At 43.8% G+C, this 24457-nt stretch overlaps 1 protein-coding gene across 6 annotated transcripts in view; it reads left to right on the top strand.

The window, feature by feature from the left end:
- The window catches only part of TET1 (tet methylcytosine dioxygenase 1), a 98395-nt gene that overhangs the window by 25864 nt on the left and 48074 nt on the right, over positions 1-24457 (top strand). For all 6 annotated transcript variants that reach the window (XM_077946683.1, XM_077946681.1, XM_077946685.1 and 3 more), the window contains exon 3: positions 20778-23073. In XM_077946683.1, the coding sequence (XP_077802809.1) occupies positions 20823-23073 (2251 nt within the window). In that variant the 5' untranslated portion in view covers positions 20778-20822. The remainder of the gene's footprint in view (positions 1-20777; positions 23074-24457) is intronic.

Genomic DNA, 24457 nt, shown 5'->3' with positions numbered 1-24457 from the left:
CTTCAGCCCACAAGGTCCAGAGTGAGGTGAATCGAGATTGTGCCGCTGCACTCCAGCCTGGGCAACAGAGTGAGAATGAGATCCTATCTCAAAAGGAAAAAAAAAAGAAATACTTAAAGGGGGAGGAAAAATACGGTGTCCTTTTCTGTATGGTCTAATATCTTTAAAAACTCTTTCTTTTTTACTTTGTCTCTCTCTTTTTACTCTTTTTTTGTTTTTGTTTTTTGTTTTGTTTTGTTTTGTTTGGACACAGGATCTCATTCTGTTTCCCAGGCTGGAGTACAGTGGCATGAGCAGCCGGGACCTAGATACTATTTATTTGGTGTTTGTTTTGTTTGTTTATGTAGATAGAGTCTTTCTATGTTTCCCAGGCTGGTCTCCAACTCGTGGCCTCAAGGGATCCTCCTGCTTCAGCCTCCCAGAGTGCTGGGATAACAGGTGTGAGCCACTGCACTGGGCCTAGACATTTATTATTGTCTTTTTCTTTTATATATATATATATATTTTATTATTTTATTATTATTATTTTGTTTCTGAGACAGAGTCTTGCTCTGTCACCAGACTGGGGTGCAGTGGCATGATCTCAGCTCACTGCAACCTCTGCCTCCTGGGTTCAAGCAGTGCTCCTGCCTCAGCCTCTCCAGTAGCTGGGATTATAGGCACGTGCCACCACATCCAGCTGATTTTTTATATTTTTGGTAGAGACGGGGTTTCACCATGTTAGTCAAGCTGGTCTTGAACTCCTGAGCTCAAGTGATCTGCCCTCAGACTTCCAAAGTGCTGGGATTACAGATGCAAGCTACCGCACCTGGCCCCTTATTATTTTATTAGTTGTTTATTTATTAATTTTGAGATATTCTTATTCTATTGCCGAGGCTTAAACTTTAGGTTGTGAAATATTCATGCAAGTCTGTCTATAAGACATTTGTACAGTTAAGAATTATTAGAAGGCCGGGTGTGGTGGCTCAAGCCTGTAATCCCAGCACTTTGGGAGGCCGAGACGGGCGGATCACGAGGTCAGGAGATCGAGACCATCCTGGCTAACACGGTGAAACCCCTTCTCTACTAAAAAATACAAAAAAACTAGCCGGGTGAGGGGGCGGGCGCCTGTAGTCCCAGCTACTGGGGAGGCTGAGGCAGGAGAATGGCGTAAACCCGGGAGGCAGAGCTTGCAGTGAGCCGAGATCCGGCCACTGCACTCCAGCCTGGGCAACAGACCGAGACTCCGTCTCAAAAAAAAAAAAAAAGAAAAGAAAAGAATTATTAGAAAAAGAACACTTGAATGGGTATATTGGCTCACACCTGTAATCCCAACACTTTGGGAGGCCGAAGCAGGTGGATCACCTGAGGTCAGGAGTTCAAGACCAGCCTGGCCAACATGGTGAAACCCCATCTCTACTAATAAAATACAAAAATTAGCTGGGTGTGGTGGTCCGTGCTTGTAATCCTAGCTACTCAGGAGGCTGAGACAGGAGAATCACTTGACCCAGGAGGCAGAGGTTTTAGTGAGCCAAGATCACGCCACTGTACTCCAGCCTGGGTGACAGAGCAAGATTCTGTCTCCAAAAAATAAATAAGTAAATACATAAATAAATAAAAATACAAAAATTAGGTGGGTGTGGTGCTGGACGCCTGTAATCCCAGCTACTCCGGAGGCTGAGTTAGAAGAATCGCTTGAATCCGTGAGGCAAAGGTTACAGTGAGCCAAGATCACGCTACTGCGCTCTCGCCTGGGTCACAGAGCAAGACTCCGTCTCAAAAAAAAGTAAAAAGAACACTCAATCACCATGCAGTTATTTCTGGCTGGGCGCGGTGGGTCACACCTGTAACGCTAGCACTCTGGGAGGCCAAGACGGGTGGATCACCCGAGGTCAGGAGTTAAAGACCGGCCTGGCCAACACGGTGAAATCCCGTCTCTACTAAAAAGAAATACAAAAATTAGCCGGGTATAATGGCGGATGCCTGTAATCCCGGCTACTTGGGAGGCTGAGACGGCACAATCTCTTGAACCTGAGAGGTGGAGGCAGTAAGCTGAGATCGCACCACTGCACTCCAGCCGGGGCGGCTGAGAGAGACTCTGTCTCAAAAAAAAAAAAAAGAAAGAAAGAAAGAAAGCATTGCCAGCCAGGTGTGGTGGCATGTGCTTGTAGTCCCAGCTACTCTGCAGCCTGAGGTGTGAGGATGGCTTGAGCCCAGGAGGTTGAAGTTGCATGGAGCTGCGATCGGTGATCCGGCCACTGCAATCCATCCAGGTTCACAGAGTGAGACCCTGTCTTAAAACAAAAAATAAAACACGCACAAAAGAAATAGGACATTGCCAATATTGTTGAATCCTCTATGTATGTCTCCCTCCCATATTGTCTTCCTTCTAATCCATAAGAAACTTACTTCTTTTTTTTTTCTTTCTTTTTTTGAGACAGAGTCTCACTCTCTCACTCAGGCTGGAGTGCAGTGGTGCGAACTCCACTCACTGCAACCTCTGCCTACTGGGTTCAAGCAATTCTCCTGCCTTAGCCTTCCAAGTGGCTCACTGCAAGCTCCGCCTCCCGGGTTTACGCCATTCTCCTGCCTCAGCCTCCCGAGTAGCTGGGACTACAGGCGCCCGCCACCTTGCCTGGCTCCTTTTTGTATTTTTAGTAGAGACAGGGTGTTACCATGTTGGGCAGGCTCGTCTTGATACGATAATCATTCTCTTACTCTTTTTTTTTCTTTTTGGAGACAGAGCCTCACTTTGTCCCTCAGGCTGGAGTGCAGTGGTTTGATCTCGACTCATGGTAACCTGCGCCTCCCAGGTTCAAGCAATTCTCATGCTTCAGCCTCCCGAGTAGCTGGGATTATAGGCACTGCCACCAAGCCCGGCCAATTTTTGCAGTTTTAGTAGAGACAGAGTTTCACCATGTTGGCCAGGCTGGTCTCCAACTCCTGACCTCTGGTGGTCTGCCGTCCTCGGCCTCCCAAAGTGCTGAGATTACAGGCGTGAGCCACAGCGCCTGGTCTCACTTAGTCGTCTATATAACGTTTTACCTTTTTTTTTTTTTTGAGACGGCTCACTGCAAGCTCCGCCTCCCGGGTTCACGCCATTCTCCTGCCTCAGCCTCCCAAGTAGCTGGGACTAGAGGCGCCCGCCACCTCGCCCAGCTAGTTTTTTGTATTTTTTAGTAGAGACGGGGTTTCACCGTGTTAGCCAGGATGGTCTCGATATCCTGACCTCGTGATCCGCCCTTCTCGGCCTCCCAAAGTGCTGGGACTACAAGCTTGAGCCACCACGCCCGGCCCACGTCTTACCATTTCTAAATGGATGTTTGACAATGTAGTTCTTAAGTATTATGATTTCTTTGGGCTAAATTCCCAGAGGAAAGATTCCTAGGCATGGGCATGTAGTCAAAACACAGTGTTTTTTTGCATAAAATTTGTATTTGATTTTATCTGATTACAAAATTAATCAGGTTTATTATAAAATTATTTAGTGTCATTATATAAATTAATTAAACACCATCAAAATATATGATGTAGAAAGTAAAAGTTCCTGGTAATTACCCCACTACCAAATAACATACATTTGGTTATGTTCTTATGAGTATACAAACATTTATTATTATTATTACTATTATTATTTGGGGGGGGACAGAGTCTTACTTACTCTGTTGCTCAGGCTGGAGTGCAGTGGTGTGATCGTGGCTGACTCGGCTGGGATTACAGGCGCCCACCACCACGCCCAGCTAATTTTCTGTAGAGTTTAGTAGAGATGGGTTTGGCCATGTTGGCCAGGCTGGTCTGGGACTCCTGATTTTAGGTGATCCGCCCGCCTTTGCCTCCCAAAGTGTTGGGGTTACAGGCATGAGCCACTGCGCCTGGCTGAAATGACAGTTTTTTAACATAAAAACAAATTGAGAGAAGAATGCAATAAAGGCCACTATATCTCTTATCTCAAGAAAACAAGTCTTTTTCTCTGTGTGAATGGCTGGAAGGTGTCATCATTAAGTTTAAATATCTTAATAATAAGAGTTTTCTACATTATTATGCCAGTATTGCAATTCCTTTACATTATCAGAGTTCATCCTTAGATTTCCCCAGTTGTTTCCCAAATAAAACAATTTTGAGCCTGGGGGACAAGCACCAAGATCTGCCCTTGAAGTCCAGGAAGGGATAGCATTGCAATCAAATCAGTAAGTACAATCAATGGATTTGATAGAGGGCTGTGTAGAGATAGTAAAGGGAGGGTTGCTTAATCTAACTGAAGCTGGTTAAGAAATGCATAGTTTACTGTCACCTTTGTCCAGTTCTTAGAGATGAATGGGTGATTTTGGGGCTGTTGGATGGGGGAAGGGTCAAATAATTAGGACTTGAAGCCAGGCTGCTTGAAATAACATTTGGCAAGGCTCCAGACCTAAGGAATTCATGCAGAGGCTGCGGTTTTCTAAAACGCCCCCCTTGGTGATGTTGATGTTTAGCCAGGTGCTAAATGCAGAATGCAGCCTGAAGGAATGAGAGTTTCATATTAGAAGGAGCCCCTTAAAACTGCAGTCTAGGCCGGGCGCGGTGGCTCACGCCTGTAATCCCAGCACTATGGGAGGCCGAGGCGGGCGGATCACAAGGTCAGGAGATCGAGACCACGGTGAAACCCCGTCTCTACTAAAAATACAAAAAATTAGCCGGGCGCGGTGGCGGGCGCCTGTAGTCCCAGCTACTCAGGAGGCTGAGGCAGGAGAATGGCGTAAACCCAGGAGGCGGAGCTTGCAGTGAGCCGAGATCACGCCACTGCGCTCCAGCCTGGGCGACAGAGCAAGACTCCGTCTCAAAAAAAAAAAAAAAAAAAAACTGCAGTCTAATGTTTGAAATTTGGGTAGGGCAGCTAAGAAATTGACTTTGTGATTTCATTTCAATCAATTTAAATTTGAAAACTGAAGCAATAGAAAACATTTTTCTCTAAAACAGAACTTCATCATTTCGGTATCACTGCATTTTATTTTAGTCACTAAAAATTTAGCATGTATGCGGGGTGCGGTGGCTCATGCCTGGAATCTCAGCACTTGGGAAGCCTGAGGTGGGGGGATCACCTGAGGTCAGGAGTTTGAGATCATCCTGAGCAACATGGTGAAACCCCATCTCTACTAAAAATGCAAAAATTATCTGGGTGTGGTGGCAGGTGCCTGTAACCCCAGCTACTTGGGAGGCTGAGGCAGGAGAATCGCTTGAACTTGAGAGACAGAGGTTTCAGTGAGCCGAGATTGTGCCACTGCACACCAGCCTGGGCAACAGAGAAATATCTTGTCTCAAAATAAATAAATAAATAAAAATTTAGCATCAAATTGAGATGTATTAATTGTAACTTATACTTTAAAATATATATAGAAATACAATCAAATATTTAGTTTGTATTTTTGAAATGTTGATAATATTTTGATATTGCCTTAAATAAAAGTATATTATTATTTTTAATTATTATTATTATTTTTTTGAGACAGAGTCTCCCTCTGTCACCAGATTGGAATGCAGTCGTGTGATCTTGGCTCACTGCAATTTCTGCCTCCCGGGTTCAAGTGATTCTCCTGCCTTGGCCTCCCAAGTAGCTGGGACTACAGGCCCCTGCCACCACACCTGGCTAATTTTTTGTACTTTAGTAGAGAGGGGATTTCACCATGTTGGCTAGGATGATCTGGATCTCCTGACCTTATGATCCACCCACCTTGGCCTCCCAAAGTGCTGGGATTAGAGGCATGAGTCACTGCACCCAGCCAAAAGTATATTATTAATATTAATTTCATCTGGTTCTGTTGGACAGTGCTTACTTAAAACAATATGAATGATTGGAAGTGCTACATACTTAAAGCCACACTCAATTCTGAGACTAATCCTGAAAGGGTGTGAGTTGATAGAAGATTAGGTTCGGAAAATGTTTGTCAGAACAACTACTAGAGTGTGATCTCCATAAATCTGGTATCTTTTTTATTTTCTTAACCATTTCTAGAGCATGTTTTAGGTACTCTACATTTGTTGAGTGAAGGCACTGAGGCAGAAGGAGTATGAGTAGAGGACATGGGCTGGATGGAAGAGGTGCTAAATAGATCGACTGCTGAACTTGGTGGCTGAATGGGGATATTTTGAGGAGTTTTGGGTTATTATTAAGTGGGTTTTGGGATTGAAGCAGGTATGGGAAAGAGATTACTCATAACTTTTAGACATGGTTGAGTTTTGTTTTTTGTGTGTGTGTGTGTGTTTTTCTTTTGATACGGAGTGTCGCTCTATTGCCCAGGCTGGAGGGCAGTGGCGCTATTTTGGCTCACTGCAACCTCTGCCTCCCATGTTCAAGATATTCTCCTGCCTCAGCCTCCTCCTGAGTAGCTGGAATTTTAGGTGCCTGCCACCACGCCCAGCTCATTTTTGTTTTATTAGTAGAGATGGAGTTTCACCATGTTGGCCAGGTTGGTCTCGAACTGCTGACCTCAGGTGATCCATTCGCCTCGGCCTCCCAAAGTCCTGGAATTACATGCATGAGCCACTGTGTCTGGCCAAGATATCCAGTTGGTGGTTGACTGAGTTCAGAATTCAGGAGAAAGATCTTGTCTTGATAGGGGAGTTATCAGCAAATAAGTGTAGGTTTATGCCAAGTATGTGGACAAGTGGAGAGATTGGACAGAGGGCAAAGGGGAACACCATCGTTTATAGGTGGACATGGGAGCCAGCAAAGCTAAGGGAAATAAAGAGTGGAGAATTGAAGCGAGGATCCTAAAGAAGTGAATAATAGTAACAAAATATATTCTAGTCAGGTGCGGGGGCACTCAGCCTTTTTTCCCAATACTTTGGGAGGCTGAGGCAGGAGGATCCCTGGAGCCCTGGAGTTTGAGACCAGCGTGGGCAACATAATGAGACCTTGTCTCTACAAAAAATTTAAAAATTAGCCAGGCATGATGGTGCGTGCCTGTATTCCCAGCTACTTGGGAGGCTGAGGCAGGAGGAGGCTCAAACCCAGGAATTCAATGGTGCAGTGAGTTGTGATTCTGCCACTGAATTCCAGCCTAGGCAACAGTGCCAAACTTTGTCTCAAAAAAAAAAAAAAAAAAAAAAAAAGAATATATATATATATATATATATATATATATATATGATGATTCTGGCATTTCATTGAATTTGGCAGTGGGGACTACGTTGGTGAATCTTGAATAGTTTCAATGTAGTGGTGGGAACAAAATCCTAATTGTAGTAGATCGAAGAGTGCATGTTATACAGACAGTGACTGCAGACAATTATTTGGAGGACTTTGGTTGTAAAATGGTGCGATGTGGTAGGGTATTAGCTAACTATCCCCAGAAGATTTTGTTTTCTTTCTTTTCTTTTTTTATTTTCAGTAGAGCTGGTTTTCACCGTGTTAGTCAGGATGGTCTGGATCTCCTTATACGCCCACTTCAGCCTCCCAGAAGTGCTGGGATTACAGGCGTGAACCACCACCCAGGTTTTGTTTTCTTAAAGATAGGAAAGACTTGCTTGTTATTGTCTGTGGGGAAAGAGCCAGCAGGGGAAGATTTACAGATCTCCAAACTTTGGCTCCAGAAAGCTCTCTGATTTTTCTCTTAGGAATGTGTAAACACTTCTGTGCATATTACCACCAGCTAAGTGCTGATGGTAAATAAATACTCAGTATTCTTGCAGCTAATGTTCTTAGAAAGCTGAGACATAAATAGACACTACTTTTTTCTTTAAGGGGTAACATTAGAGGAACTGACTAGAGACTCAAGACCACAGGGCCAACAGTGAAAGAACTAAAAGCCTAAACCTTGATTGGTGCCTTGTCGGATCATGAATTAACTAGTTATCTGATGGCCTTCTGCTTGGAGTTAGGCAAGGTCCCTGAAAGTTATCTTTGATCATGAGGGAGCATTCCACGAAGGATGACTTGATACTGGCTAAACCCTAGCAGAAAACAGGATCTGGCCGGGCGCGGTGGCTCATGCCTGTAATCCCAGCACTTTGGGAGGCCGAGGCGGGCGGATAACGAGGTCAGGAGATACAGACCATCCTGGCTAACATGGTGAAACCCCGTCTCTACTAAAAATCCAAAAAATTCGCTGGGCGTGGTGGCGGGCGCCTGCAGTCCCAGCTACTCAGGAGGTTGAGGCAGGAGAATGGCGGGAACCCGGGAGGCGGAGCTCGCAGTGAGCCGAGATGGCGAGATCGCGCCACTGCACTCCAGCCTGGGCGACAGAGCGAGACTCCCTTTCAAAAAAAAAGAAAAAACAATTATCTTAAGAAAACAAGATTTGTCATAAGAAGAATCTCCTGAGCTCTTAAGGGGCATTTAAATGGTATTTGAATTTAAAAAAAAAAAAGGGCAGATCACGTGAGGTCAGGAGTTCAAGAGCAGCCTGTCTAACATGGTGAAACCCCGTCTCTACTAAAAATACAAAAACTAGCTGGCCGTGGTGGCCGACGCCTGTAATCCTAGCTACTAGTGAGGCTGAGGCAGGACAATTACTTGAACCCAAGAGGCGGAGGTTGCAGTGAGCCAAGATCACCATAGCACTCCACCCTGGGTGACAGAGTGAGACTTCGTCTCAAAAAAAAAAAGGGTTGTTGAAGTCTGCCTTCTATATTGAGCCTTTACAGTATGAGTGAACGTAAACCTTATTTGTAAAACTAGTGTGATTTAATCTTGTCTGATTAATCTACAATTGTATGGTCTTTTAATTTGGTTTTTAAAAAATTAATATGGAAATTTATACTGGAGGATTTTTTGTTGTCTTGTTTTGTTTTTTGAGAGACGGTCTCCCTCTGTCATCCATGCTGGAGTGCAGTGGTGTGACCACAGTTCACTGCAACCTCTGCCTCCCAGACTCAAGTGATCCCTTCCACTTTAGCCTCCTGAGTAGCTGGGACTGCAGGCATGTACCACCTTGCCTGGCTAATTTTTGTATCAGGTTGGTGCAAAAGTAACTGCAGTTTTTGCTGTTACTGTTAAAATTTTTTTAGAGATGGGGTTTCACCATATTGAAGGTGAAACCCCAGGCTGGTCCTGACTTCAAATGACCTGCTCACCTCAGCCTCCCAAAGTGCTGGGATTGCAGGCATGTCCAGCCCTGGGGTATTTTTTAATGCTAATAAGTTTTCACTGGATCTTAGTCTCCCAGTTATATGAAATGATAAAATATGAAGAAAAAGATAAAAATATAGAACATATCAGGATTATGCAGAAATGAGGAGGGTTGTAGTCCAAGAAATATTTGGAGGGAAAATGGACTACGACCTTTGACCACATCCTCAAGGAACGGATTATTTTTGTGAGACAGTCTCATTCTCAGCTCACTGCAGCTTTGACCAGCTGGGCTCAAGCGATTCTCCTGCCTCAGCCTCTTGAGTAGCTAGGACTTCAGGCACAAACCACCACACCTGGCTGATTTTTAAATTGTTTATAGAGATGGGGCTTTGCCATGTTGCCTAGGCTGGTCTTGATCTCCTGGACTCAAGCAATCCTCTTGTCTCGGCCTCCAAAAGTGCTGGCATTACAGGCATGAGCCACCGCACCTAGTTAAGAATTGGATTCTAAATTTAGTTCAAATTTACCCGTTTTCCATAACAGCTTGCTCTGAGCTCAGTGTTACTGTAAATATTGATTTTGGACTTAAGATGGTAATATTTTGAATAGCAATGCTATACTCCTACAACTCACAGTTAATATCCTTTCACACACAAATGAATAAAACAGGCCAGTGGATTTGGAAATTTAATAATCCGTACAATCTAAGAAAGTAAACTACCAAAAAAAGTAACTTTAATTCATTCATTGTAACTTTAATTCAGTGCATCTTAGCATTAGTATCCAGTGGAATTCATTGTGAATGTTAACACTTATTATTCACTACTGAATTGTTAATTTTAGAACAGTGCCTGGGGGCTAGACATTAGGACCTTGTTGTTAGACCTCTGGTTTGAAGCCTGGCTCTTGATGCTGATCTGAATAAGAAAGGTTCAGTGAGTGGAAATACTGATATTACTTAGTAGGAGATGCAAATGAGAGAATTCCTATGAAGTGCTGTTCATAATGATACCTGGCAAGTAGTAGATTCTCAGTACATAATAATAGGTGTTCATAAATATTCTTGTTTGTTTGTTTGTTTTTGAGATGGAGTCTCACTCTGTCATCCAGGCTGGAGTGCAGTGCTGTGATAGCTCACTGCATCCTCCGCCTCCCAGGTTCAAGCAATTCTCCTGCCTCAGCTTCCCATGTAGCTAGGATTACAGATGTGTGCCACCACGCCCAGCTAATTTTTGTAATTTTAGTAGAGACTTGGCTGTATTTTTTGTATATTTTAGTAGAGACTGGGTTTCACCATGTTGGCCAGGCTGGTCTCGAACACCTGACCTCGTGATCTGCCCACCTCAGCCTCGCAAAGCGCTGGGATTACAGGCATAAGCCACCGTACCTGGCCCAATATTCTTTTATTAATTGTGAGTTTGAGACCAGAATTACTAGGTTTTTCTTAAACGTTGGAGGACAAGTAGAAAAGGAAGAACTATCTAATACGCATTTTTCCTTTAAATAAGTCAGTTCATTTCAACATATACTAAAGTCCAGCAATTTGACTGGGTCTGGTGTTTCACACCTGTAATCCCAGCACTTTGGGAAGCTGAAGTGAGAGGACTGCTTGAGCCCAGGAGTTTGAGACCAGCCTGGGCAATATAGCAAGACCCTGTCTCTTAACAACAACAACCCACAGTTTATAGGAATATGTTGATTCATGTAATCCTCACAATGAACCTCTTTAATACATGTTATTACTAGCTCTGCTCCAAAGTTTGTTGTTTGATTCCTGTCAAACCCATGTTCTTAAAAATATATAAAATAGTTAAGATACTAAAAAGAATAATACACTAATCACCAGAGTTGGTTATTAACCTTAAGCATGGGTGGAGGATTGTTCGTGGAAAGTGTGAAGAATGAGAAGTTAGGTTTTGCTTTAGGGTCCGCTAGGGCCTGGGCAAGGCGGCATATGCCTGTAATCCCAGCCTGGGCAACAAACTAAGACTCAGTCTCTACCAAAATCAAAACAACAAAAAAGTGAAAATAAAGTAGAGTCCTCCAGGAGTAGGCTCATCAAGGGGCCAAGAGGTGTGACAGTGAAGCTTCAAGGGAGATCTACATTTTAGAGAGTTTTAAGTGAAAATTCTCCTTGGAGGTCTACAAACCAGACCCTTAAGGGGTCGTGAGCAAGTTAAGTCTGTGGTATTTAAGAAATGATTGAATCTGACTGATAATTCAATTATAATTTGGGTAGAAGTTTAAGATATTTGAATAAGGAGGGAAATTAGTAGAATGACAGTTTGAGGCAGATTGGATGGTCTTAGGTTTTTCCTCCTTTGGGAATAAATTATACTGGCTCATAGCCCCAAAGAAAAAGGAGGATGGCCAAGAATACCTGTGAACAGAGAGCATTAGCTCTTAGGTCAGTCATGATTTTCTACACATTTGGAGCCAATCTTTAATTTCCACATTAAAAGAAAAATAGAGGTTTTTGATCCCTCCCTCGATTAACAACCTGCTCAACTTCCTCTCCGCCCTTCACCCCACCCCTGATTTGAAAGGATTTCTTTTGAGTTCTAAGACGCCCTGGCCAGATGAGGGTGGAGTTCTTGTTGGGGGTAGGAATGAGAAAATTAGAATATCAAAGTAATCCCAGCACTTTGGGAGGCCAAGGCAGGAGGATATCTTTAGCTCAGGAATTTGACACCACTAGCCTGGGCAACATAGTGAGACCTTGTCTCTACAAAAGCAAAAGTAGCTGAGCTTCAGGGGATCCCTTGAGCCTAAGAGATCGAGGTTACAGTGAGCTGGGATCCTCTCACTGCACTACACCCTGGTGATAAAGTGAAAAGAAAAGAAGCCTGGCTTTAGTGAAGAGATTTTGGAAACTTCTGAAGTCTCTGCTGTGACTCCCATCCAGCCTAGATGTGGAGGAGCCATGAGGCCCTGTATCACCAAGGTAAGGAGAGTGGAGTCTAGGGCCACACAGTTTCTCAGACCCACCTTTGGGGCAGCACTTTCTTTGACCCTGACTTTCTATGGACTTCGAATCTCTCAGCTGATGGCTATAGTCAGAGTAGGGAAACAGATCAGAGGCAAAGCTCCAAGAATATTAGGTATTCGACACTTGGTTTAATAGCTGAATTCTTTTGTTTTCTATTATTTTACTCTGTGTGTGTGTGTGTGTGTGTGTGTGTGTGTGTGTGTGTGTGAGACACAGTCTCCTCTGTCGCCCAGGCTAGAGTGCAGTGGTACAATCTCGGCTCACCGCAACCTCTGCCTCCCGTGTTCAAGTGATTCTCCTGCCTCAGCCTCCCAAGTAGCTGGGATTACAGGCTCGTGCCACCACGTCCAGCTAATTTTTGTGTTTTTAGTAGAGATGGGGTTTCACTGTGTTGGCCAGGCTGGTCTTGAACTCCTGACCTCTGGTGATTCGGCCTCCCAAAGTTCTGGGATTATAGGCATGATTCACTGCTCCCGGACAGCTTTCTTTCTTTTTTTTTTTTTTTTTTTTTTGAGGCGGAGTCTCGCTCTGTCGCCCAGGCTGGAGTGCAGTGGCCGGATCTCAGCTCACTGCAAGCTCCGCCTCCCGGGTTCCCGCCATTCTCCTGCCTCAGCCTCCCGCGTAGCTGGGACTACAGGCGCCGCCACCACGCCCGGCTAATATTTTTTGTATTTTTAGTAGAGACGGGGTTTCACTGTGTTAGCCAGGATGGTCTCGATCTCCTGACCTCGTGATCCGCCCGTCTCGGCCTCCCAAAGTGCTGGGATTACAGGCTTGAGCCACCGCGCCCGGCCCAGCTTTCTTTTTAGCCCAAAAAAAGGAAAAATAAATTGATGGCTGAAATTCTGAATTAGTCAAATTAGTTCATTTCACTTCTTTGGGAAAATAAAGTTGTTGGAAAAACTTTCGGAAAAACTGTTGTACAGGTCTTCTTTGAAGATATTTTTGTTGTTTTTGCCTTAAATGTTCATTTTAGATTTCTCCTTAGGTGAATCTTCGGTGGGTAGCCAGTTGTTTTCTTTCTTTCTTTTTTTTTTAAAGACAGAGCCTCATTCTGTTGCCCCCAGGCTGGAGTGCAGTGGTGCCATCTCGGTTTACTGTGTGTGTGTCTGTGTGTTCGTGGCGGAGGGCTATAGTCAGATTCTGTTCAAATGACTCGGTCATTTCAGAATAAAACACCACATTGCTCCTTTAGACTGGGTATAAGATTATCAAGACAATGGGAATCTGGAAAAGTGAGAAAATGGAGCAGGCTTGGGAACTACTAGACCCAGACTTGATCTAAGGAGTTCAGCATTATTCTTGATTCAGAGTGGGTAGGATAGTCCCAGAGCAAGTTCTCGTCTTAGGATAATTTTTAAAAGTGATATGAAACAGGCAGGGCTTGGTGGCTCCTGCCTGTAATCCCAGAACTTTGGGAAGCCGAGGTGGGTGGATCATGAGGTCAGGAGATCGAGACCATCCTGGCTAACATGGTGAAACCCCGTCTCTACTAAAAATACAAAAATTTAGCCGGGTGTGGCGGCGGGCGCCTGTAGTCCCAGCTACTGAGGCGGGAGAATGGCGTGAACCCGGGAGGCGGAGCTTGCAGTGAGCTGAGATAGTTCCACTGCACTCCAGCCTGGGCGACAGGGCAAGACTCCGTCTCAAAAAAAAAAAAAAAGATATGAAATATAACTAATAACAAAGCTCAAGAGTTCTTAATTAAGCTCATTAATTAATGCGAATGTCTTATGAAGATTTTTCTTTTTTAAGACAGAGTTTCACTCTGTTGCCCAGGCTAGAGTGTAGTGGTGATCCGCCTGCCTAGAGTGTAGTGGTGATCCTAGGCAGGCGGATCACCTGAGGTCAGGAGTGCGAGACCAGTCTGGCCAAGATGCAAAACCCAGGCCCTCCTAAAACCACAAAAATTAGCTAGGTGTGGTGGTGCGAGCCTGTAATCCCAGCTGCACGGGTGGCTGAGGTGGGAGAATCGCTTGAACCTGGGAGACGGAGGTTGCAGTGAGCCGAGATCTCACCACTGCACTCCAGCCGGGGCGACAGAGCGAGACCGTCTCGGAGATTACTATAATAATAATAATAATAAGAAGAAGAAGAAGTATTATTTTAGACAGGGTCTCTGTCGCCCAGGCTGCAGTGCAGTGGTTCGCCCTCGGCTCCCTGGTTCACGTGATCCTCCCGCTTCGGGACGATAGGCGTGCACAACCACGCTTGGCTAATTTTTAGTAGAGACCGAGCTTCACTATGTCACCCAGGCTGGTTTCAAACTTCAAGCATGCTGGAGTCAAGTCTACCTGCCACGACCTTCCAAAGTGCTGGGAATCCAGGCGTGAGCTGCTGTGTCCCGCCCTTTACGTACACAAATCTTAGAAGGACCTCAAGATCTTTCTTATAGATAAATACAAACATTGAAGTTCTCAGTGTTCTTGGATATGCACATCTGTAAAATTGAAAGTATCGAGTCAAAAACTAAGACTTCTCTTTTTGCAATCCTATTAGTGTTAAACACTAGTAACTTTTTATTTTTTTGAGATGGAGGCTCGGCCTGTTGCCCAGGCTGGAGTGGAGTGGTGCTATCTCGGCTCACTGCAACCTCCTTCTCCCGAGTTCAAGCGATTCTCATGCTTTACCATCCGACTAGCTGGGATTTACAGGCATGTGCCACCTCGCCGGGTAATTTTTGTCTTTTTAGTAGAACGGGGGTGTCACCATGTTGGTCAGGCTGGTCTTGAACTCCTGACCTCAGATGATCCGCCTGCCTCGACCTCCCAAAGTGCTGATACTACAGGCGGAAGCCGACATGCCCTGCCTGTCATTTATTTTATAGCGTCTCACCTTTTACTCATGCTTTGGAAGACTTTCTCTACCTTTAAAGGTTTTTTGTTTTTTGTTTTTGTTTTTGTTTTTGTTTTTGAGACGGAGTCTCACTCTGTCGCTGAGGCTGGAGTGCAGTGGCTCAATCTTGGCTCATTGCAACCTCTGCCCCCAGGTTCAAGTGATTCTCCTGCCTCAGCCTCCCGTGTTGCTGGGATTATAGGCACCTGCTACTGCGTCCAGCTAATTTTTGTATTTTTAGTAGAGAGGGGGTTTCACCATCTTGGCTAGGCTGGTCTTGAACTCCTGACCTCTCGTGATCCACCATGCCTGGACTAAGTATTCTTTTTCTTTCTTTGTTCCTTTCTTTCTTCCCTTCCTTCCTTCCCTCCCTCCCTCCCTCTTTCTTCCTTCCTTCCTTCCTTCTTCCTTTCCTTTCCTGTCCTGTCCTGTCCTGTCCTCTTCTCAGAGTCTCACTCTCTCGTCCAGGCTGGAGTGCAGTGGCACGATCTCGGCTCACTACCAGCTCCGCCTCCAGGGTTTACCCCATTCTCCTGCCTCAGCCTCCCGAGTAACTGGGACTATAGGCGCCCGCCACCATGCCCGGCTAATTTTTTGTATTTTAGGAGATGCAGGGTTTCACCGTGTTAGCCAGGACAGTCTTGATCTCCTGACCTCTGATCTGCCCACCTCGGCCTCCCAAAGTGCTGGGATTGCAGGCATGAATATTCCTTTTCTTACATCTCTTGTGTATGTGTGTGACATGTAATATTTATATGATGGTTGCATTTTAGTGTCCATAAATAGACTTATTGCAATACTACCACACTCATTAGTTTGCATAATATTTGTGAGGCTGCTTACTAGATACAACAGGAGTAATTGTGACAGGTTGTATGGCACATGAAGCCTAAAATATTTACTATCTGACCCTTTACAGAAAAGTTTGCTGAACCTTGGTGTAAACAGTGTGTCTTTTGGCAACATGATAATCTGTTTAATCTTAGGCATTTTTGTTCTTTTTTTTTTTTTTTTTTTTTTTGAGATGAAGTTTCACTCTTACTCCCCAAGCTAGAGTGCAATGGCATAATCTTGGCTCACTGCAACCTCTGCCTCCTGGGTTCGAGTGATTCTCCTGCCTAAGAGGCAGGGTGTCACTTTGTTGCTCAGGCTGGAGTGCAGTGATTCCATCACTGATCAGTTATAGTGTTGAATTTCTATGTTTGTGACCTAGGCCAGTTCACATCTCCTTAGGCAACCTAGTCTAGTGGTCTCCTATTCCCAAGAGATTACCATTTTTTAATTTTTAAAATTTTTTTGAGACGGATTCTCGCTCTGTCGCCAGGCTGGAGTGCAGTGGTGTGATCTCTGCTCACTGCAGTCTCCGCCTCCCAGGTTCAAGCGATTCCCCTGCCTCAGCCTCTCGAGTACTTGGAACTACAGGTGTGCACCACCATGCCTGGCTAATTTTTTTGTGTGTTTTAGTAGAGACGGGGTTTCACCATGTTGGTCAAGATGGTCTCTATCTGACCTCGTGATCCACTTGCATTTGCCTCCCAAAGTGCTGTGATTACAGGCATGAGCCACTGCTCCCGGCCTATTTATTTATTTATTGAGATGGTGTCTCATTTTTTTAACCTGGCTGGGGAACAGTGGCATAATAGTATCTCACTGCAGCCTTGAACTCCCAGTCTCAAGGGATCCTCTAACCTCAGCCTACCCAGCAGGTAGGACTACAGGTTCATACCACTGCACCTGGCTCATTGTTTTTTCATTCATTCTTTTACTGAATTTACAAAGAAATATTGTATATATTTATCGTGTACAATATGAAGTTTTCAAATGTGTATATACTGTGTAATTGGAGTTATCATTCTTTTTACAATTAATATCAATGGAAACACTCCACTGTCTCAATTCCTGTGGTATGTCTGATGAGCTGTTTCAAGGTTTTTCAAAATTAGTCTGTAGTCGCAGCTTCTCTAGAGGCTGAGGCAGGAGACTTGCTTGAGCCCAGCACTCCAAAATCAGGCTTGGCAACATAGAGAGACCCTGTCTCTACAAAAAATAGGAAAAATATAAATTAACCAGACATGGTTACAGGCGCCTGTAGACCCAGCTACTCAGGAGGGTGAGGTAGAAGGATAACTTGAGCCTGGGACTTCGAGGCTACAGTGAGCCGTTATCGTGCCACTGCACTCCAGCCTGGGGAACAGAGTGAGACCTTGTCTCAAAAAAAAAAAAAAAAAAGAAAAGACAGTAGATAAATAAGGATTAGAGGAGGGAATAGGGAGCTATTGCTTAAACAGGGCACAGCATTTCTCTTTGGGGTTTTGAAAATGCTCTGGAAGTAGAGAATGGCTATGGTTGCATAACAGTACAAATAAACTAAAAACCACTGGATTGTACACTTTTCTTCTTCTTCTTCTTCTTCTTCTTCTTCTTCTTCTTCTTCTTCTTCTTCTTCTTCTTCTCCTCCTCCTCCTTCTTCTCCTTCTTCTTCTTCTTCCTCCTCCTCCTCCTCCTCCTCCTCTTCTTCTTCTTCCCCTTCCTCTTCCCCTTCCCCTTCTCCTTCTTCTTCTTTCTTCTTCTTCTGAGTTTCACTCTTGTTGCCCGGGCAGGAGTACAATGGCACAATCTTGGTTCACTGCAACCTCTGCCTCCTGTGTTAAAGCGATTCTCCCGCCTCAGCCTCCTGAGTAGCTGGGATTACAGGCACCCGCCACCACGTCCAGCTAATTTTTGTATTTTTAGTAGAGAAGGGTTTTGCCATGTTGGCCAGGCTGGTCTTGAACTCCTGACCTCAGGTGATCCGCTTGTCTAGGCCTTCCAAAGTGCTGGGATTACAGGTATGAGCTACCACGCCCAGCTGAATTGTATACTTTTCAACTGTAAAGTGATGGATTTCATGTCATGTAAATTCATCTCAATAAGAAAAATTAGGTTGGGTGCAGTGGCTCATGCATGTAGTCCCAGCACTTTGGGAGGTCAAGGTGAGCAGACCACTTGAATCCAGGAGTTTTGAGACCAGCCTGGGCAACATGGTGATATCCTGTCTCTACAACAAATACAGAAAAATTAACCAGACATGGTGGTACGTACCTGTGGTCCCAGCTTACTCGGGACCCTGAGCTAGGAGGAACATGTAAGCCTGGGAGGTTGAAGCCGCAGTGAACCGTGATTGTGCCACTGCACTCACTCCTTCCTTTGACAGAGTGAGACCCTGAGAAAGGAAGGAGGGAGGGAGGGAGGGAGGAAGGAAGGAAATTGAAACTATAGCAGTTACTTTAAAGACCCAAACACTAAAAATAACCCAATGCCCATGTCCAGCAGAAAAAATGATAACCTTGTTATGTATTTAATCAGTGAACTTACTATACAATGAGAATGGACTATAAGTATACTTAACAACTCATTTTGTGAAAATTTAAAAAGCTGTATACTTGTGATTTGTACACCTTTCTATGTGTATGTTCTATTTGAAAACAGTTTGTGTCAAAATAATAGGTATGTCCAGGCACGGTGGCTCACACCTGTAATCCCAGCACTTTGGGAGGCTGAGGTGGGCAGATCACCAGAGGTCAGCCTGGCCAACATGGTGAAACCCATCTCTATTAAAAATACAAAAATTGGCCGGGCGCGGTGGCTCAAGCCTGTAATCCCAGCACTTTGGGAGGCCGAGGCGGGCGGATCACAAGGTCAGGAGATCGAGACCACAGTGAAACCCCGTCTCTACTAAAAATACAAAAAAAAAAATTAGCCGGGCGCGGTGGCGGGCGCCTGTAGTCCCAGCTACTCAGGAGGCTGAGGCAGGAGAATGGCGGGAACCCGGGAGGCAGAGCTTGCAGTGAGCCGAGATCGCGCCACTGCACTCCAGCCTGGGCAACAGCGTGAGACTCCGTCTCAAAAAAAAAAAAAAAAAAAAAAATACAAAAATTAGCTCGGTGTGGTGGCGGGCACCTGTAATCCCAGCTACTTGGGAGGCTGAGGAGGAAAATTGCCTGAACCCAGGAGGCAGAGGTTGCGGTGGTCTGAGATCATACCACTGCACTCCAGCCTGGGCAACAGAGCAAGACTCTGTCTGAAAAAAAAAAATTAATTAATTAAAACATATAATAAAAATAAATAAATAAAATAGATATTGTCTAATGAACATTACTGATGTAAAAGTAGTTTAAATTGTGGGGTTTTTTTTGTTGTTGTTGTTGTTGTTGTTGTTGTTTTTGAGTCGGAGTCTCGCTCTGTCACCCAGGCTGGAGTGCAGTGGCCGGATCTCAGCTCACTGCAAGCTCCGCCTCCCGGGTTCACACCATTCTCCTGCCTCAGCCTCCCGAGTAGCTGGGACTACAGGCGCCCGCCACCTCGCCCGGCTATTTTTTCGTATTTTTTATTAGAGACGGGGTTTCACCGTGTTAGCCAGGATGGTCTCGATCTCCTGACCTTGTGATCCACCCGTCTCAGCCTCCCAAAGTGCTGGGATTACAGGCTTGAGCCACTGCGCCTGGCTTGTTTTTTGTTTTTTTAAGAGATAGTCTCACTCAGTCACCCAGGCTGGAGTGCAATGACACAATCTTGGCTCACTGCAACCAACACCTCTCAGATTCAAGGGATTCTCCTGCCTGAGCCTCCCGATTAGCTGGGACTATAGGTGCCTACCACCATGCCTGGCTAATTTTTTTTTGTATTTTTAGTAGAGATGAGGTTTCACCATATTGGCCAGGGTGGTCTCAAACTCCTGACCTTGTGATCTGCCTGCCTCAGCCTCCCAAAGTGCTGGGATTACAGGCATGAGCCACTGGGCCCAGCCTATAGTTTAAATTTTTTAAATTATTATTTATTTTTTATTTTTTGAGATGGAGTCTTGCTCTGTCACCAGGCCTGAGTGCAGCAGAGCAATCTCGCCTCACTGCAACCTCTGCCTCCTAGGTCAAGTACAGACGTGGCCTAGTTTAAATTTTTACTTGGAGGCCAAGGTGAGTGGATTGCTGGAGCCCACAAGTTAGAGAACAGCTTGGGCAACATAGTAAGACCCTGTCTCTACAAAGAAACTTTTTATTTTAATTTTTTTTAACTTTAAAAATACTATTTGGGGGAAAAATGAACACATCAAAATATCAGCAGGTATGATATTTTGATAGTTCTGTGGGGTTTGTTTTTGTTTGTTTGTTTGTTTGTTTGTTTGAGACAGAGTCTTGCTCTGTCGCCCAGGCTGGAGCACAGTGGCATGATCTTGGCTCACTGCAACCTCCGTTTCCCGGGTTCAAGCGATTCTCGTGTTTTAGCCTTCCAAGAAGCTGGGACTACACCACGTCCTGCTAATTTTTGTAGTTTTAGTACAGACAGGGTTTCCCCATATTGGCCATGCTGGTCTTGAACTCCTGACCTCGTGATCTGCCCACCTCGGCCTCCCAAAGTGCTGGGATTACAGGTGTGAGCCATCACCCCTGGCCTTTGCTTTTGTTTCTTGGAGAAGAGGTCTCACTTTGTCACCCAGGCTGGAGTGTAGTAGCACAGTTCTGGCTCATTGGAACCTCCACCTCCTGTGCTGAAGCGATGCTGTCACCATCAGCCTCCCGAGTAGCTGGGGCTGCAGGTGTGCATCACCATACCTAATTTTTTTTTTTGTATTTTTGCTGGAGACTGGGTTTCACCATCTTGCTCAGGCTGGTCTTGAACTCCTGGGCTCAAGCGATCCTCTCATCTTGTCCTCCCAAAGTGCTGGAATTACAGGTGTTGAGCCACTACGCCTAGCCTAGTTGTCTTTTCTTTTTGTATATTATGCCCTTTTGGTATTTTATGACTTCACTGAACATGTAAAAAGCGAAAATAATATTTTAGGCTGTATCCACAGGGGCTTTACATTTACTTGCTATTACATTTTAATCTTCTTATGGCTGTTATTCAGATATTTAAGTAGATGACATGAGTAATTTCTGTATTTTACAGGCAGATTTTGACAACAAACCAGTAAATGGCCCCAAGTCAGAATCCATGGACTACAGTAGATGTGGTCATGGGGAAGAACAAAAATTGGAATTGAACCCACATCCTGTTGAAAATGTAACTAAAAATGAAGACAGCATGACAGGCATCGAGGTGGAGAAGTGGACACAAAACAAGAAATCACATTTAACTGATCATGTGAAAGGAGATTTTAGTGCTAATGTCCCAGAAGCTGAAAAATCGAAAAACTCTGAAGTTGACAAGAAACAAACCAAATCTCCAAAATTGTTTGTACAAACCATAAGAAATGGCATTAAACATGTACACTATTTACCAGCTGAAACAAATGTTTCATTTAAAAAATTCAACATTGAAGAATTCGGCAAGACATTGGAAAACAGTTCTTATAAATTCCTAAAAGACACTGCAAACCATAATAACGCTATGAGCTCCGTTGCTACTGATATGAGTTGTGATCATCTCAAGGGGAGAAGTAACGTTTTAGTTTTCCAGCAGCCTGGCTTTAACTGCAATTCCATTCCACATTCTTCACACTCCAACATACATCGTCATGCTAGTATACGCAATGAAGGTGATCAACCAAAAACTCCTGAGAATATAACAAGTAAAGAACCAAAAGATGGATCTCCCGTTCAACCAAGTCTCTTATCGTTAATGAAAGATAGGAGATTAACATTGGAGCAAGTGGTAGCCATAGAGGCCCTGACTCAACTCTCAGAAGCCCCGTCAGAGAATTCCTCCCCATCAAAGTCAGAGAAGGATGAAGAATCAGAGCAGAGAACAGCCAGTTTGCTTAATAGCTGCAAAGCTATCCTTTACACTGTAAGAAAAGACCTCCAAGACCCAAACTTACAAGGAGAGCCACAAAAACTTCATCACTGTCCATCTTTGGAAAAACAAAGTTCATGCAACACAGTGGTTTTCAATGGGCAAGCCAACTCACATATCAGCTCAGCTACTAACCAAGCATCCACAAAGTCACATGAATATTCAAAAGTCACCAATTCATTATCTCTTTTTATACCAAAATCAAATTCACCCAAGATTGACACCAATAAAAGTATTGCTCAAGGGATAATAACTCTTGACAATTGTTCCAATGATTTGCATCAATTGCCACCAAGAAATAATGAAGTGGAGTATTGCAACCAGTTACTGGACAGCAGCAAAAATTTGGACTCAGATGATCTATCATGTCAGGATGCAACCCATACTCAAATTGAGGAAGACGTTGCAACACAGTTGACACAACTTGCTTCAATAATTAAGTTCAATTACATAAAATCAGAGGACAAAAATGTTGAAAGTACACCAACAAGCCTTGTCACGTGTAATGCACAGCAAAAATACAATCAGGAGAAGGGCACAATACAACAGAAACCGCCTTCAAGTGTACACAATAATCATGGTTCATCATTAACAAAGCAAAAGAACCCAACCCAGAAAAAGACAAAATCCACCCCATCAAGAGAACGGCGGAAAAAGAAGCCCACAGTTGTAAGTTATCAAGAAAATGATCAGCAGAAGTGGGAAAAGTTGTCCTATATGTATGGCACAATATGCGACATTTGGATAGCATCGAAATTTCAAAATTTTGGGCAATTTTGTCCCCATGATTTTCCTACTGTATTTGGGAAAATTTCTTCCTCAACCAAAATATGGAAACCACTGGCTCAAACGAGGTCCATTATGCAACCCAAAACAGTATTTCCTCCACTCACTCAGATAAAATTACAGAGATACCCTGAATCAGCAGAGGAAAAGATGAAGGTTGAACCATTGGATTCACTCAGCTTATTTCATCTTAAAACGGAGTCCAACGGGAAGGCATTCACTGATAAAGCTTATAATTCTCAGGTACAGTTAACGGTGAATGCCAATCAGAAAGCCCATCCTTTGACCCAGCCCTCCTCTCCGCCTCACCAGTGTGCTAACGTGATGGCAGGCGATGACCAAATACGGTTTCAGCAGGTTGTTAAGGAGCAACTCATGGATCAGAGACTACCAACCTTGCCTGGTATCTCTCAAGAAACACCCTTACCGGAGTCAGCACTAACTCTCAGGAATGTAAATGTAGTGTGTTCAGGTGGAATTACAGTGGTTTCTACCAAAAGTGAAGAGGAAGTGTGTTCATCCAGTGTTGGAACATCAGAGTTTTCCACAGTGGACAGTGCACAGAAAAATTTTAATGATTATGCTATGAACTTCTTTACTAACCCTACAAAAAACCTAGTGTCTGTAACTAAAGATTCTGAACTGCCCACCTGCAACTGTCTTGGTGAGTACTTGTGTGGATGTGTTCTTATTTCACCTGTACAAATTACCTCAATCATGACAAGCAAATTCTGATTCATCTCTTTTTGTGTGATATTTTTTCCCCATTCTTACTCTAACTAAGATGGATTAAGTAAATCTATAACCATTTTTCTGTGGGACCTTTTGGTTCTGCTCACAAGAATGGAATATTCAACTTATAATTTGGAAAAACAAATTTGGAAAAGGTAAACCTGCTGAAGTGGAAAAATAGGCTGATATTTCTCTCAAGGCTGAATGTCTGTCAATTTATTGTGCGTAGCATAAGAATGAATTTCCTAGGCCAGGTACAGTGGCTCTTGCCTGTAATCCCAACACTTTGGGAGGCCAAGTCAGATGGATCACTCGAGGTCAAGAGTTCGATACCAGCCTGGCCAGCATGGTGAAACCCTGTATCTACTTAAAATTCAAAAATTAGTTGAGCATGGTGGTGCACACCTGCAATCCCAGCTACTCAGGTGGCTGAAGCAGGAGAATCACTTGAACCCAGGAGGCAGAGGTTACAGTGAGCCGAGATTGCACCACTCCCCTCCAGCTTGGGCAATAGAGTGAGACCCTGTCTCAAAAAAAAAAAAAAAGAAAGAGATAACTTAATAGTTTATTACGGTTTATTTATTTTTCCTATATTCAAACAAATTTCAACTTACAAGCCTTTCATTATATTTTGTGTGTGAAATAGAAGATACATATAGAGAATGTAAAACATATGTATAAGTTAACAGTTATAAAATATATAGCTGGCAGTTGCCGTCCTACTCTAGAATTGAAGCTGGTTTATGTCTTTTTCAGTGTCTAGTGCTTTTATGCTCTATCCAGTACAAGATCTAATACTGTCTTTTTTGTCCAAAGAGCACTTGATATTCTGAAATAATATATTTCCATTTCTCTGCAATACAAAGTGTACCTGCGTATAAAGAAATTCCATAATCTTGGCCACTTGAAGAATTCATAAACCTTTTTGAATTTTAACATATTAACAAATTTGTTTAATACTGATTTCCTATTTCAAAAAATCAAAGAATAACCAGTGTGCTAACATGAGTCATGTGCTAATAGCTGACTCATGGACTGATCCCTAACCAATGTATTTCTACATTTTTGTGCCTTAGGAGTCATTGAAAGAGAACATTCTGAACCAATTAGTTTTAGTAGTGTGTTAAAAGCTCTGAGAAAATCTTGCTGGGTAAAGATTCTCAGGCAGATCTTATGAGAAATTTCCTCAGTATTTGAAACATGTGAAAGCTTAATTTGAATCCTGTACTGATTAGTTACTGTGTGTGGTCAAATTTCAGGTAAGCACTCTTCTAAGAAACCTGTTGACTCTAATATAGCTGTAAAAAATAGGGAAA

The sequence above is a fragment of the Macaca mulatta genome, chromosome 9 (assembly GCF_049350105.2).
Source record: "Macaca mulatta isolate MMU2019108-1 chromosome 9, T2T-MMU8v2.0, whole genome shotgun sequence".
In the NCBI taxonomy this organism is placed as follows: Eukaryota; Metazoa; Chordata; class Mammalia; order Primates; family Cercopithecidae; genus Macaca; species Macaca mulatta.
The sequence above is the reverse complement of the archived record's forward strand: the minus strand, read 5'-3'. Positions and strand labels throughout refer to the sequence as shown.